The following is a 15,670-nucleotide window of genomic DNA, read 5'->3' on the forward strand; positions in this document are numbered from 1 at the left end:
TGGAAAGAAGGTGTTGATCTTTGCTTATTTTATTCTCTTTGCAGCCGCCAGGAACTTTGAGGCAGTCCTTGAAAAGAGAGGCAGAAACTATTAAAATGATTCACCGTCAACAGGTCGTTCCTATGGAGCAATCCCTGGTAACAGTCAGCAACGTTTGGCATTTCGCTATGGCCCGAGCAAAATTGATTGCAGCTAGCTGCCTTTCGTTTTGCCTAATGCTCATCTCTCGAGGTCCAGTCCGATTGGCCCCAGCCTCAAAAATTGAGCTGGGCTTTAAGGAAGGCAAAACTTAAATTGCACCTCCCTCTCCTGTTTATTTCCTCCACTTTGTCTGTTTGGGTTTGAATAGTTAGATGGAGTCCTGTGGCTGTCTCCTGCACCTTGCTCTAGTTTCCATTGCTGTGAGCAGCCCTTCCCACGCCCTGCATTCAGCCACAGTGCTGTGGATTCACTTTCACTTATTCTTCAATTCTTTTTCTCCAAACTTTAACATGCGAAGTTGAGGGTAAGTGCTTTTCTGTGTGCATCCCCTTAGCTCCGTCAGCTGTCTCGATGGTCATGCTTCCTCTCTTCTCTCCCACCCTTTCCGTTTCCTTCTCACCACCTTCTGGCTCTTTCCTTAATGCAGTAAAGGCAGTTTGTAGCAAGGAAAGAATATGGGCTTTGGAGTCAGACACACCTGGTTTCAAATCCTGCTTCTGGCTCCCCAAAGTATTGTGGCTTCTCGGTTTCCTCATGTAAATATGGTGGGAACAATTGCTGCCTTGTTACTACTACCTGACCTCAGAGAGGGACTTGGGAAATAGGAGGAATTATTATTATGCTTGCATGCGGGTCTTGTTTGCCGCGGTCAAGGACAGAACTGTGTGCAAACTGGGTTACTGAATCAGCTCGCTCAGGTTAGAGAAGCATGTAAGTCCACTTGACTCCAACAGCTGAGCTTCCAGAGCTAGTTCTCACTTCTCTTTTTTTTTCTCTCCTGACTTCCTAATTCATTAGATTATTCACAAAATCATCCTATTGAATTTTCTTCATTTGTATCCTGTGCTCTTCACAATTTTCTACTGTGCTTGTTTATGCCCAACGCAAATGTATTAACATTTTAAGCTGGTTTTGCTTTTTTTTTTTTTTAATGCTTTCCTTCAAGTAGACAGGATTTCATGTCTTTTTCAGAACTAGGGCAATCTATGCACAAATAGGCAAGTTGTTTTGTGCACGTGACCTATGATCACATGTACAGGGGTTGGCAAACGAGGGCCCTCCAAAACTACAGTCTGCTGCCAGTTTATTAGAACACAGCCAGGCCCACTTTTCTTTGTTTTTTTAAGGAAAGAATTTTTTTTTTAAATTTCAAAATATTATGGGGGTACAAATGTTTTTGGTTACATGTATCAATTTTGTTATGCTTGAATCAGAGTTGTAAGTGTGGCCATCACCCAGATAGTATCCACTGTACCCATTAGATAGGTTTTTGCCTATTCCCTCCTTTCCCTTCCTTCCTGCTTGATTTCCACTGAATTTTACTTCCCTCTTTGCACATGTGTGCTCATCGGTTAGTTCCAATTTAATAGCAAGTACATGTTGTGTTTTTTTTCCCATTCTTTAGCTATTTCACTTAGGATAATGGTTTACAGTTCCATCCAAATTGTTTCAAAAGAACTTAATTCATCCTTATTCATGGATGTATAGTATTCCATAGTATACATATACCACATTTTGTTAATCCATTCATAAATTGATGGGCACTTGGGTTGATTCCACATCTTTGCAATGGTGAATTGTGCTGCAGTAAGCATTCAAGTGCAGGTGTCTTTTTGATAAATTAACTTTTTTTCCTTTGGATAAACACCCAGTAGTGGGATTGCTAGATGGAATGGTAGGTCGACTTTTAATTCTTTGAGGAATCTCCATCCTGTTTTTCACAGAGGTTGTACTAATTTGCAGTCTCACCATGCCCACTTATTTACAAACTATCTGTGGCTGCTTTTGGTACAAGGGCAAAGTTGAGTAGCTGGGACTATAGCACATAAACCCTAACATAGTTACTCTCTGGCCCTTAACAGATACAGTTTGCCAACCCCTGGTCCAAACCATTCAGGTAAACTACTCTTGTGGGGCAGGCTCTATTTTAAATAATGCCTTCTACTTTGATCAAACCTAATTCAGAGGGGTTTCTTGGACACCTTACATGTGAAGTACTGGCCTTTGAAGCTTTAGACTGTGTATCCTGATGTTTTTCTTCAGGTTTTCTTACACCAGCGGTGTATAAGTTACACATTGTTACTAGTGTCTGTTATTTTTTCTAGAATGAAACCATTACAGTGTTAAGTCAGATTTGATAGCCGTTTTGGGGGAGGGAAGGACACAAGACGTGATCTTGCTGCTTCATGTAATATTTTGAAAATATCATCTATGTTTGTTCACCAGGGCACTTTAAGGGACAGTATCAAGACACTGCAACCCATAAGCAATGGATTAGTGGTGAGGATTTACTTTGTTTTGCTGTCATGGGGTTTGGTGGTTTGGTTATAAAATACTACACATAGAATTTCAGAGGTGTTGATTTTTGTAAATACTTTTAAGTAAAAAAAAAAAAGTCTCATTTACCCATTTTAAATACCAAACTGGGTTTTCCTGCTATTTCCTTTCTACAAGAACTTCTATAAGTATAGACCTCATCTTAGCAGGTTGTTAGATACTTAAGTGAAATCTGTGCTTTGATGTGGAGGATGTAAGCTTAGGAGGTACATTGGTCACTTTTACAGAGGTGATGCTGCCTAACAAACAACCCCAAATCTCAGTGCCTTCTGACCACAGTCATTCCTTTTCATTTTTGGGTTGACCACAGGCTTCTCTACGTAGCTTCCCATTTAGACACCCAACCTGAAGGAGCAGCTCCTGTCTGGGCCACCTCATGTCCTCTTAGTGGAGGACAGAAGTTCAGAGGACGAGTGGAGACGTAGGTTGTCCTGTAAGCCCCTGCTCAGAACGGGCATCCACGACATCCCCAACATTCCACCAGCCAAAGCAAGTCACATGTTCATGCCCACTGTCATGGGGCTGGGGAAGTCTACTTCATGCTCTGGAAAGTGGCCCCAGGGAGGGTATCAATAATCCGGAGCAACTAGTACAATCTACCACAGGGGCGCCCTCAGGCAAACGTTCCCACCACAAAAACGGAGCTCCAAGGCTGTTGTATTTATCATGAATCCACAATGCCCATAGGCAATGCAGAAAATAATTTTTTATTGAGCAGAATAGGCTGCCCATGAAAGGTTTTGGATGTTAGCTCCACAGGAAAAAATTAAATGTTTCTTCCTTCACTTTTCTCAGTGAGACCAACATTATGACTCAGTTCCTCTGAAGATGTTTATGTTTTACCCTGTTCCAGGACCTCCCTGTACTCCTAATCAGGGTTGCCATTTCCTAAGTGTGTGTCCCACGCCAAGGGAACCTGCTGACACTGGTGACTGTGTGCAGGTCCTTTGCCTTCTCTGCACCGCTTGACATTCAGGGTGATGCATACAGTTGTGCAATGCCTTTCACTAGGAGACCAGCTATGGGGGCAGGAAGGGTGGAAACCAGCCATTGGTCCACTCAGCAGGCTCTGTGCCCTCAAGTTCCTGGGCAGAAGGGGCCCCTTTCTAATTTACACCACACTGGCATGTGGGTTGGCAGAGACCTTGTCTTTGCTTGTGTGATGGTGCAGAGAGTGTGGGCTTTGGAGTTGCCAATAAAAAAAAAAAAAAAACTAGATGCAAATCTCAAGTACCCTCTAATGCATCCCAGCCTGGCAACCTTGACCTTGACCTTGGATCAGCTGCGTGGTCTGTGAAGGGAGCCTGCAACACCTAAACAATACAGTATAACAACCATTTGCATAGCTTTTTGTGAGGATTCAATGAGGCTCTTCCTAAAAGGACTGGCCTAGTGTCTGGCCCAGAGTGTGTGCTCCTGCTGCGCTCATGCTCCTGCCCTCAGAGGGGCTCTGTCATCTTCCTAAGCAGCAGGCCCACGGCGCGGTGCTGTGGGGCCGAGTTACGGTACTCGAATCAATATGCAAGTTGTCTAATGAAGTCCTTGCATCACTTTCTACCCTGTGGATTGTTGTCATGTTTTCCAGCACAGAGTAGCCGATATTCTTACCTCTTTGGATTCTGCTCAGGACTTCGTCACAGACAACATTGCCTCTGTCATTAATGATGTGAGTCTTCCTTTTTAAAATAAGCATGTCAATAAGTGGGCATGTGAACATTACACATTAAATCTCTATGATATTTAAGTATGCTTTCATCATTTTAATGGTTTACTAATCTTTGATTTCTTTCCAGGAAATTAGGAAGTACGTGAGAACAATAGTAGGACACTTTGAACAATATCTGCTGTGGGTTGACTTCTCTGTAAGTAGTTTATCTTTTATGAACATAAAGGAGGCCATGTCTTAAGATGGTCATTTTCTAGGGTAAAATATAGAGGAAATCAAATTAAATTCCCCAGTAATTTGGTGGGAGGTAAGTGAAAGGATTTTGCAGTGTGGGTCCCAGACTTGGGGGGCCTGCTCACCAGGTCGGAGGACATGCTCCCGGGGGCCCCTCTGGTCCCCTTTCCTCACTTTCGCTATCACAGACTCTTCCATTTTCTTCCCATCTCCTCTGTCAGGTAACAAAGGCTCAGGTAAAAAATACTCAGACAAATACCATGCTGAACACATATACTCTCAGGAGTCCTGTAGGATAGGTCTTGTTTCAATAACAAATGAGGAAACTGGAAACCGAGGCTTTGAGAGAATAAGGGTGGGTCTTGCTGTAAAGCAGATACAGTTGTCCCTCCGTGTCCATGGGGGGTTGGTTCCAGGACCCTCCACCCCAAAGATGCCAAAATTGGAAGATGCTCAAAGTCCCTAATATAAAATAGCATAGTCTTTGTGTATAACTTACACACTTTCTCCTGTATACTTTAAATCACTTCTAGATTACTTCCTATACCTAATACAACGTAAAGGCTATGTAAATAGTTGTTATACTGTATTGTTTAAGGAATAATGGTAAGAAAAAAAAGTCTACATGTGTTTAGTACAGGCGCAACCATCCGTTTTTCTTTTTTCCTAGTATTTTTGATCCACAGTTGGTTGAATCCACAAATACAGAACCCACGATGACAGAGGGCTGACAGCAATCTTATAGAACTCATCAATATGAATAGCTGTCAGCTCCATGTCTTAGAGCAGCGGTCCCCAACTTTTTTGGCACTAGGGACCAGTTTCATGGAAGACAATTTTTCCACGGGTTGGGGGTGGGTGCGGGGGTGTGGAGCTCAGGCAGCGACGTGAGTGATCGGGAGTGGCTGTAAATATGTTCCCTCACCTGCCGCTCATCTCCTGCTGTGTGACAGCCCTCACCCTTGTTCGTAAGTTTCATAGAAGACAATTTTTCTGTAGCCAGCAGTGGGGGTGGGGAGGTGGGATGGGGGGTGGGGGTGGTGGTGGTGGAGCTCTTCGTCCCGGTCCCTAACAGGCCATGGACCAGTACTGTGCCCCGGGCCTTGGGCACCACAGTCTTAGAGGACACGGAGGTCCTTTTTGTGTGAAACCAGGTCAAAGGTAAATGGCACGTCTGAGTCTGGTGGATTTTTGTGAATGTGGCTCAAAGTTTGCTATGTTTCTTCCTCCCGTAGATCAGAGAGAAGATGGTGTCCTGCAAACCCGTGGCCACCGCTCTAGATTCTGCTGTCAATGTGCTTCTGTGCGGCTACATTATCAGTCCTCTGGTAAGAATTTCATCACCAACAAGAAGGAGGCACAATAAATCCATCATCTTTGATCCTTTTCCCCCCAGATTGCAATGCACACTATAATAATTCGTTTTCTGCTTGGGTCTGTTATGATTTTGGAATTCAAAACCCTAAAATCTAAAATTTAGATCAATGTGTTATGATGCCTAATAGACCAGAGAAGTCGAAGCCCCAGTTGCATATCTTCCTAAAATTATATTTACAGAGGTCAGGAGACCCTCATGAAGAAAACTCCTATTTGTCCAGAATAATTAGAAAGAAGCAGGTATTGGGTGCAGATTACTAATGTTCAGGAGGATTCTTAGTGCAACTATATACACAACCCGAAAGCTACACCCAAACTTAATTTGTCATTTAAAAGCCCTTTCAGATGTGACCACGGGGATGGTAATTCCAGCTCATCAGGTTTATTCCTCAGCTGTATTCACCCCTCAACATGCACTGACTCTCTCTGGGAGCCAATCTGCTCACTTCTACTCAGAGCCCCTCACTGGCTCCCTGTGCTCTCGTGAGCATCCTTTGCCCTGATGATTGGGCCCCTGCCCTCCACGCCTCATTTTGTATTATCCGCTCACCTACCTCCCTATGCTGCAGACACACTTCCCGTCTTTCACTTCATTAATGCTTCTGAGTTTCCCCACCTCAGGGCCTTTGCATGTGCCATTCCCTCTGTCTGGGCAGGAGATGGACACGCACACCCTGCCTCTCTCTGTTCTCTGTCCTCGTCCCCTCCCCACCCACCTTCCACTAGGCTAAGTCTTCTAGATCTTGTAACAAATGGTTAGGAATACAGACTCTGAATTCAAATTCCATTTCTACACTTTTAGAACTCTGTGACTTTGAGAATTGACTGAAATTTTCTGAGCTTCATCATCTACATGGCGCTGTTTTGATGGTTCAGTGAGAGATTACATGGAAAGCCCTTAACGCCACTGGTACACTAACACACTCTCTAAGTGTTCACTATTATCAGTTGCTCGGTTTTCAGGTCTTAGCTCAAATGTCTTTTTCTCCAGGCAGCCTTTTCTGACCCTCCCAACTAGATTGGGCTCCCTTTTCTACATTCTTATAGAAATCTATGCTTTTCCGTTAGAGATATATTGCTGTTTGAATTATATATTTGTGCAGTTCTTTGATTAAGACCTGTCCCCCCCAACGCACTCTAGACTCTGAACTCCATGAGTACAGGGCTGTGTCTCTGCCGTGAGGTGTATTGCCTGGCAGAGTATCACTGCAGAATGAATGAAGGGTGGCAGGTGGCTCTCTGCTTCAGTGCATCCATCTTGCTCTGTGCATCTCCCTTGTTCATGTCTACCTCTCTGCTGCATGGACTTTCATGCCCACATGGGAGGATCTTGTCACTGTCCCAGCCACATAGACCCTAAGCCCTGGCTTCCTCACTGCTTCCCTCCTCCAGCATCCTCTTCCCCTTCCGTCCTGTGCTTGGTGGCCCCTGCTGCCAGCCTTGGCTGAGGCCCTCAGTAGGGCAGTCAGGGTTAGCCTGCTTGAACCCGAATCGACCTCTCCCTGTGTCCATCCAGCCTCCACCATCTACCCCCAACCAGTCAGATCACCCAACTAGCAGGTGCCTCTCTGCAAATAATCAGGGACAGATTGAGGGGAGGCCTGGGGGCTGCTCGGGAAGATGATTGGCTGGAGCTTTTCGGTAGGTGGTTTAAGCAGTAAGGAAGAGCTCTGGGCATCTGCTTCACCAAGGAAATAGACTACAGGCTGGCTAACGTGTTTCTTTTGTATCTTGGTTGTTTCCAAAAGGATTGAAGCAGCTTCCAGAAAAAGGATACGGTTGTTATGAAGCTGTAAAGCTTTTCAAAACAAGGTTGAAAACATAGAAATCCACTAATAAAAGAAAATGGAGGGAAGGGAGAAGAAATTGCCCAGAAATGAGGGGCCAAAGAAGTGCCACCACCCTGCAGCACTAAACTTAGCCAGGAGCAAAGCAGAAATGCAGAGCCAGGCCCTGAGGGTCAGAGCAGCTGTCGTTATGTACAAGCTGCGTTTGGCCTCAGCGGGCTGAGAAGAGTTGCGCTAGTGTTGCTGACAGCATTATTCCTGGCGCGAGCCTCAGACATGAACTACTATCTGTAGGAGCCTGGTGGATTTAGAAAGCAGGCCAAGTGCAGGATGCTGGCCGGAAGTGGCATTCAGCCCATGTACGGGTACCCACATGGTCGAACAGGCCATGCTCTGCTGTGTTTGCTCTGATTGGTCCATAAGGTTAAATAACTTTGAATCTCAGCCTGCAAATATTAGTGGTGTGGTCTGTGCCACACTGAAAACAAATGCCCCTCTTGAAAGAACCACTTCTAGACTGTTGCCTTGTGGAGAACAGGGACCAGTGTTAAGAGGCAAAACTTCAGATTTTTCAAGAAAAGACATAAATCCAGGTTTACATGTGAAATCTGGCTCATGCATGTTGTCAACTGTTTTAAAAAGGATACTGGGGGGGGTGTTTTGAGTCAGTTTTTATTATTATTTCTTAAATTTTATTTTATTGTAATAAGGACAGGTAACATGAAATCTACCCTCCAAACAACCTTTTAAGTGTTTTCAAATGGATGCTTCCATCTTCTTGACACAATAATATTCTGGGATGAGGATGCTGTCATCTTAACTGTTCAGATGTAGAACAAAGACAGAAAGGTTCATTAGTCATCTTAGCATTAAAAAACAAAAAATAAAAGGAATTTAAACTCGGACCTGCTGGCCATCTGTGCTCCTACACACTTGGACCGCAAGGAGAGGTCATGTAGTGGGGTGGTCAGAAGTTGTTTTGTTACGTCCTAGATTCAAATCCTGGCTTTCCCACTTGCTACTTCTGTTCCTTTTTTGTAAAACAAATTTAATAGGATCTTCTCAAGGTTTTTGAAAGATTAAATGAATTATAATGTGTAGCACTTCACACAGTGGCTGGTTCCTATGAGGTTCACAAATGGTTTTAAAGGACAAAATGAAAACTCATTAAAAAAAATTTTCAGGCCGGGCGCAGTGGCTCACGCCTGTAATCTTAGCACTTTAGGAGGCCAAAGCAGGAGGATCAGCCAAGGTTAGGAGTTCAAGACCAGCCTGAGCAAGAACGAGACCCCCGTGTCTACTAAAAATAGAAAGAAATTATCTGGACAGCTAAAAATATATATAGAAAAAATTAGCTGGGCATGGTGGCACATGCCTGTAGTCCCAGCTACTAGGGAGGCTGAGGCAGGAGGATTGCTTGAGCCCAGGAGTTTGAGGTTGCTGTGAGCTAGGCTGATGCCACAGCACTCACTCTAGCCCAGGCAACAGAGCGAGACTCTGTCTCAAAAAAAAAAAAAAAAAATTTTTTTCCCCAAACAACTGTTGTTTTCCATTTCCCATCTTCATGCATTTAATACTTCTGATTTTTTTTTTCCTCCTAGAATTTGTTTTGGTTTGGCATAGGAAAAGCTACTGTATTTTCACTTCCGGCTCTAATTTTTGCCGTCAAGCTGGCCAAGTACTACCGTCGAATGGATTCGGAGGATGTGTATGAAGAGTAAGTGTGTGGGTTTCCACTGGGCGGGGGGGTCATTTTCTGGCTGGTGCTGTCTTCAAAGAGATGAGCTCTGATGAGATTAAACATGATTTTTTCAAACTATACTACAAGGCTGTGGTTATTAAAACAGCTTGGTATTAAATTTTTTTAAGTTAGGGGATCCTTTCTGTTCAGGTGTTTTGTTGGGATTTTTATTGCACTGATTTTCTTATGCTTGTATTAACTATTTTTTTCTTCTTGCTTAATCCTCTCAGCTTCTGTAACCAGCCTTTTTATCTCTTACTTGCAGTTCCTCTCTCTCGGGGACTTGGCAGTTCACTTTATGATAACTGTTTTTACTGCTTTCCATTTTGGCTCTGTAGTCTGCCCTTCACCGTGTCTGGTGAACTTGCATGTTTCATTCTTCACTCATCTCCTCTGCGTGTGTGTCTCCTGAGTTTGCACTGTCAGTGTCTGTATTAGAGTAAACATACGGGGGCTGTAGCTGGTAAGCTTTAATAATAACAAGAAAAGTAATTGTATCTCCCTTTCTTGTATTTTGTAGTGTTGAAACTATACCCATGAAAAAGTAAGCCTTTTCTTTTTAAACTCTATTCATATATGGGACGGGGGAGGTTTTATTATTATGTGAGGGACTTTTAAAATTAAATTTATAACATCTTAAAATGACATAAAAACAATAGATCTGTCCAGGTAAAAAATAAATTGTGATGCCTCTTAAAAGAGGGCTGGCACATAGAAGGTGCTCAGGAAATATTTATTGAATTAATGGAAATTTTATATATTAAATGTATTACTCTATAAAGTAGTCATTTTGGTCTTCATTTTTTTTAAATGTAAATATACCCTTTTACCTTCTTTGTAGATTTAACAAATTGTCGCATACTTTTCATGACCATTACGTTGTCTTTGTAATCCATAATGTAAATACTTCATCTTAGAGATAACATGGTGTTTCTGGTATATTTATTTTTGTTACAGTATGGAAAATGGTAATAATGGTTATCATAAAGATCATTTATATGGTATTCACAATCCTGTTATGACAAGGTAAAGCAAAGTCTGGAAGTGCATGCATGTCCCATGATAAACCTTCTCATCTCCTGTAGATCCAATACTGAATTTTCTGCATGTGGTTCATGGCTCCACTTCTCTCTGTGTGATACTCTTATTGGTGCCCTACATAGCATTCCATGATGCCATAAGGTGAAATAGTCAATAGGTTTCTAAACATTGGAATTTTTCAGCAATTAAAATTTGGCGTCATCTTAAAATGCTATGTCTGGCTACAGATCACTAAGGATTAAATGCATGCACACCTTCCATTAGAATCTCCCTGCACCAAATAAACTGAGCAGTTGGTTTTCAAAACTTTCTTCTTCCTTCCCTCTCTCCCCTCTTCCCTCCCTCCTTCTTTCCTTCTAATTAATTAACTATAAGCAACCAGAAAAAGGACCCCAACCCTTCTTCCAAATCTTTATGAATTTGTATTCTCTGGAATTAAGAAACTTTTATCGTTCTGGATATTTATCAAGTAACTCTGAGCATTACTTGCCAGGGGTCCTCTTCTGAGGCTCCACTTAAAGTTCAGACCCATATATCAACCAGGGACCCCTTCTGTCTACACAGAAGAGGCGGGGCTATGACGTGCGAGGACCACCAGGGCCTCAGTGGCTGTCCTCTTCAGTGGGCTTGGTCCTTCCCCATGTCCGTGCAGCTGGCCCCCGGAGGGTGTTCTTCCCTCCCAACCCAAGTGACATCTCAGGTGCAAAGGAGTAGGGCTAACACTGGTGCACAGGGGTCCACGTTGTCTGAGAAGGCCCACGCTCCACGTGGGATGGGAAGCCCATAGCTTTGGCTTCACACCAGGTATCTGTATTTAAGGCCTCCCCATCCAGATGCAATTTATCAGGCAGTTGCATCCTTATCCTAAGCAATGTTGCCTAGTGACAGCAGATATTCTACTTTTGGTAGTTTTCAGGATGAACAGAAGCAGAAAGTTATTAAAATTTGTCTTTTCAGAAGGATAAAATGTTTACCTAACTAACAACTTTGAACATTATAAAAACTTTAGAATTTTTCATTTTAATTTGCCATTTAGGGAGAGGAAAATTGTCTTAGTGCATGTGGGCTGCTAACAAAATACCATAAACCGGGTAGTTTATAAACAGCAGAAGTTTATTTCTCACAGTTCTGGAGGCTGGGAAGTCCAAGATCAAGGTGCTGGCAGATTCAGTGTCTGGTGAGGGCCTGTTTTCTGATTGACAGACAGGCACCTTCCTGCAGTGTCCTCACATGGTGGAAGGGTGTGAGCTGGCTCTCTGGGGTCCCTTTTACAAGCAGCCTAAGGAGGCAATAATGGGACCTAATCACCTCTCAAAAGGCCCCACCTCCTTTTACCATCATCCTGATTAAAATTTCAACACGTGAATTTTGGGAGGACACAAACATTCAGAGCATAGCAGAAATGGTGGTAATAAAAAACAGAAACGGTAAGTTCTGAAAGGGCAAATTGATTCCATCTCATTTGCTACTTCTCATATGCCAGACTTGGTTGCTGGAGTGCTGTGTTGTGACAGATTTGCAGGTGGATTCAGGGTGAGTTTCAGTTAGCCAGGTCTGCTCTGGGGAGAGGAGGCAGTGCTGCTGCCTGCATCGCATGCTGGGCTGCCCTTTCGGGGTGTAGCATGCTTACAGGGTATCTTATATTTATGGTCTGAAAATTTCAAGATCAAAGGAGAGCTGTTCTCCACTGCCTATGTTGGCCTAACATCAGATCTTCTAGCACTTTGTGAATTTGTAGAATTGATTCCTGGTGCCTGCCTCTTGGTTATGAAGTCTCCAGAAATACTCTCTGTACCAGGAAGTGTCACCGAGGCTGCGTGAAGGATGCTAGAGGGAGAAGCAAGCCTGGGTGGGAGGGTGTCGTAGGTGGGTTTTCTGGAAGCAGTGCTAAGACGGGGTTTGGGGTGTAGGGTGTGTATGAAGATCCACAGTTGTGCAAGGAAGGGGGAGAAGTCAAGATGGGCCTGCCAAAGCCTCGGCCCCCCTGGTGGGGAGCTCTGGAGCCAGCATTGCCTGTCCAGAGTGTCCCCCATTGGGCCCAGCTGAGCCTTTGTACCCCACCTCTCTCAGTCACTGGACTGGGCCACCCAGGAAGGACAAGACCCTGCAAGGGCTGGATGAGGTAACAAGGTGAAACATTCACCTTTGACCAGTGTAAGCCCTTATTTTACTGGTTTCTGGTTCACTGTGATAATAATTTTGTTTTCTTATTACTTTGACGTCTCTGATGGAAGGAACCCAAAGGTGATTGAGATGACAGATGTGACTCTAATCTGTCAGCTGAGCTAGCACCACCCAGCCTGCGTGCATCACGTGCGGGCTGTGGCTGTGAGCACAGCCACCCAGGGAGGGCTCTGTTCGGAAACACCCAGCTGCTTGCTCCTTCACACGGTCTTGCCACTGCGGTTTCTCCTTGTGTTTAACACCCGAGTTTTCACACGCTGCCAGTATCTCAGGACAAAACTAGGTTTGGGAGAAAAATGATCAGTGCACGGAGAGGGTGCTTGGCTCTTCAAGAAAAGCCTTCTGCAAATCAGAACGCTAATACTTACCAGGTCAGGAGCAGTTTGACAACACATTCTCTCAAAAAGGAACATGAAGTGAGATGGTGGCAAACTCAGTTTCATAAACTAATTATTTTTCCCCCTCCCTTTTCCTTTCCTCTATGTTATTTTTAAACACACACACACACACACACACACACACACACACTCCTAACCTGTAATTAGTCTATCACACGGTGGTGGTTTGTTTGCTTTTGTTTGAAGGGAAAGATGACAGGCTTTCATATAAACCTAGATAAGCCTGCAGTTTTTCCCAGCGATTCCTCCGCCTCCCACACCAAGTCGCAGAGCAAATGGAGGCATTTTCACCTCAGCAAGTGTTGAATGACTCGTTTCTGAACCTTCCCCTTGACCCTTCACAATCACTAGAGGTCACGTGTGTGACCTCTAGGGGCGTCTATAGATTGATCTTCAGTTTTCTCACCCGTAAAAAGGGGCCAATAACAGCCCCCTTTTCTCCCTCTAGGGAATTCTATTGCCTTTGTTGGTGGAGATAAACGTACTCTCTAGCTCTGGCTTCAGAGATCAAGAGGGCAAGTTGCTTCACGTGTGGCCACAAAGGCTGGAGAGTAGCCAGTGTCGGTCCCGCGGCAGGACGGCGTCCTGCCTCACCCCGCACAGTCAGCCCTGCACGGCTGCTGTCGCCACCTGTCATTTGCAGGTAGACTTGGGAAGGTGAAGGCCATGCCCAGGGCCCCACAGCCAGGCAGGAGCCAAGCTAAGACGTGAACTACTCTTTCTGCTGTTCTCCCAAACACAGGTGGACGTAGAAAAGGTCCCAAAACAGAGGTGAAGAGACCACAGAGAAATTTGGTATTTTTCCCAGTTCTCACTCTGAAGACCACCAAGTTGGTAGAGAGAGGAACAAATGAGGTGAATTTTGCTGGAAAATCTAGTTTTCTGGAAAAGAGAGAAATCCGATTTTGATATGAAATTTCCCTTTTAAATGTTAGCAAATAACATTGAGAAAAAAAAATAACCATGGGGGCCCAACAAAATATGTCCACAAAGGGCCTTCTTGTTACTCCCGCTGGGGAGGGTGTTCCTCACACCTGGCGTGTCAATCTTAGGTGGAAGTCGGAGGGCCACACGGTTGCATTTCTGCAGCCCAGGGGAGGACACAGGTGGGTCTCAGGGAATGCCGTGTGAGCAACAGCCCAGCCTCGCCTGCGCATGCTCTGGCTGCCTGGGTCTCAGGGAGGGTACTTAGAGCCCCCTCCCCTGTGCGATGTTTCAGGTCCCAGGGGGCCAGGTCCTTTCTTTTTCTGCAAAGGTGAGAGTACTTCGGTGGCAAACAGAGTCTGCCTCCTGTCTATTGGTCAGGCTGCCCCGCGCCCTGCGTTGATTGAGATCTGGACTTTGAACCCAAACTAACTCAAAAGTGGTGCCGTTGGTGTGTGACGTCTGCTCTGTGGAGAGGGCTGTCCCACATGTCTGTATCGGCCTCCTTTATTTTATTATTTTATTGTGTTGATCACCCTAGAAGTGATCAGAGTCCAAATCCTCAGGGCTTGAAGAAATGTGTCCATATGGTGCCATCTAAGGGCCACTGTTCCCCTCGCATCAGAAGCTTCCGGGTTTAGTTTTAGTTGTTGCTATGGTTTGAATGTCCCCTCCAAAACTCATGTTGGAATTTAATTGCCATCGTGACGATATTAAGAGGTGGGACCTCTGAGAGGCTCTCCCCTCATGAGTGGATTAACGTGGTTATCGCAGGAGTGGGTTAGTTTTGCGGGAGTCGGCTCCTCATAAAAGGATGAAGTTCGGCCCCCTTCCCTCTCTGTCTCTCGTGCTCACTGGCTCTTCTGCCATGGGACGATGCAGCAAAGAGGCCCTCACCGGATGCCGGCACCATCCTCTTGGACTTCCCAGCTTCCAGACTGTGAGAAATAAATAAATAAATTTATTTATTTATTTTGAGACAGAGTCTTGCTGTGTTGCCTGGGTTAGAGTGCTGTGGCATCAGTCTAGCTCATAGCAACCTCAAACTCCTGGGCTCAAGCTATCCTTCTACCTCAGCCTCCCAAGTAGCTGGGACTACAGGCATGCGCCACCATGCCAGCTAATTTTTGTTGCTATCTTTAGTAGAGATGGGGTCTCGCTCTTGTTCAGGTTGGTCTCGAACTCTTGACCTCAAGCAATCCTCCCACCTCGGCCTCCCAGAGTGCTAGGATGACAGGGGTGAGCCACCACACCCAGCCAAGAAGTAAATTTCTGTTGTTTATAAATTACCCAGTCTCTGGTATTCTCTTATAACAGCAGAAAACAGACTAAGACATTGCCCACCTTGGTTTGTTTTGCCCATTTTCTGCTTCTGAGGTCTCCAGAGTACCCTCTTTCCAGGATGGGCTGGTACATACTGTCTGGGGGCCCCAGGAGAGGCACAGCTGGGCAGGAAAAGAACTAGTGGTCCAGTTAGGGTGCCCAGCATCCCTCTGCTCAAGAAGGCAAATGTAGATGTTCTTTACGAGTGATCACCAGAGCCTATAGTCCTTTGTAACACTCAGGCCCAGGACCTGGTGCTGGCTGTGGGCAGTAGCAGGACACTGAGCCAACCCCTGCCTGTACCTTTTTCCAGGGACCCTCTGAGTCTCTTCGATAAAGAATGTGTTTCTTTACTGAGAGTGTAAAGGAGTGCAAGAAAATGCACACAGCACCAAGCATGTGCAGTTTCCACAGTTAAACACTTTGGAAGGAACGCCCTGCCTTGCAGGTGCTCTGA

The 15,670-nt window shown here is 44.9% G+C and overlaps 1 protein-coding gene across 1 annotated transcript in view; it reads left to right on the forward strand.

The window, feature by feature from the left end:
* PROM1 (prominin 1) overlaps positions 1 to 15,670 on the forward strand; it is a 141,347-nt gene that overhangs the window by 123,485 nt on the left and 2,192 nt on the right. The window contains exons 20-26 of the mRNA XM_069495028.1: positions 45 to 137; positions 2,428 to 2,481; positions 4,124 to 4,204; positions 4,332 to 4,400; positions 5,674 to 5,766; positions 9,204 to 9,319; positions 9,864 to 9,887. Of these exons, the coding sequence (XP_069351129.1) occupies positions 45 to 137; positions 2,428 to 2,481; positions 4,124 to 4,204; positions 4,332 to 4,400; positions 5,674 to 5,766; positions 9,204 to 9,319; positions 9,864 to 9,887 (530 nt within the window). The remainder of the gene's footprint in view (positions 1 to 44; positions 138 to 2,427; positions 2,482 to 4,123; positions 4,205 to 4,331; positions 4,401 to 5,673; positions 5,767 to 9,203; positions 9,320 to 9,863; positions 9,888 to 15,670) is intronic.

The sequence above is a fragment of the Eulemur rufifrons genome, chromosome 19, assembly GCF_041146395.1.
Source record: "Eulemur rufifrons isolate Redbay chromosome 19, OSU_ERuf_1, whole genome shotgun sequence".
NCBI classification, from domain to species: Eukaryota; Metazoa; Chordata; class Mammalia; order Primates; family Lemuridae; genus Eulemur; species Eulemur rufifrons.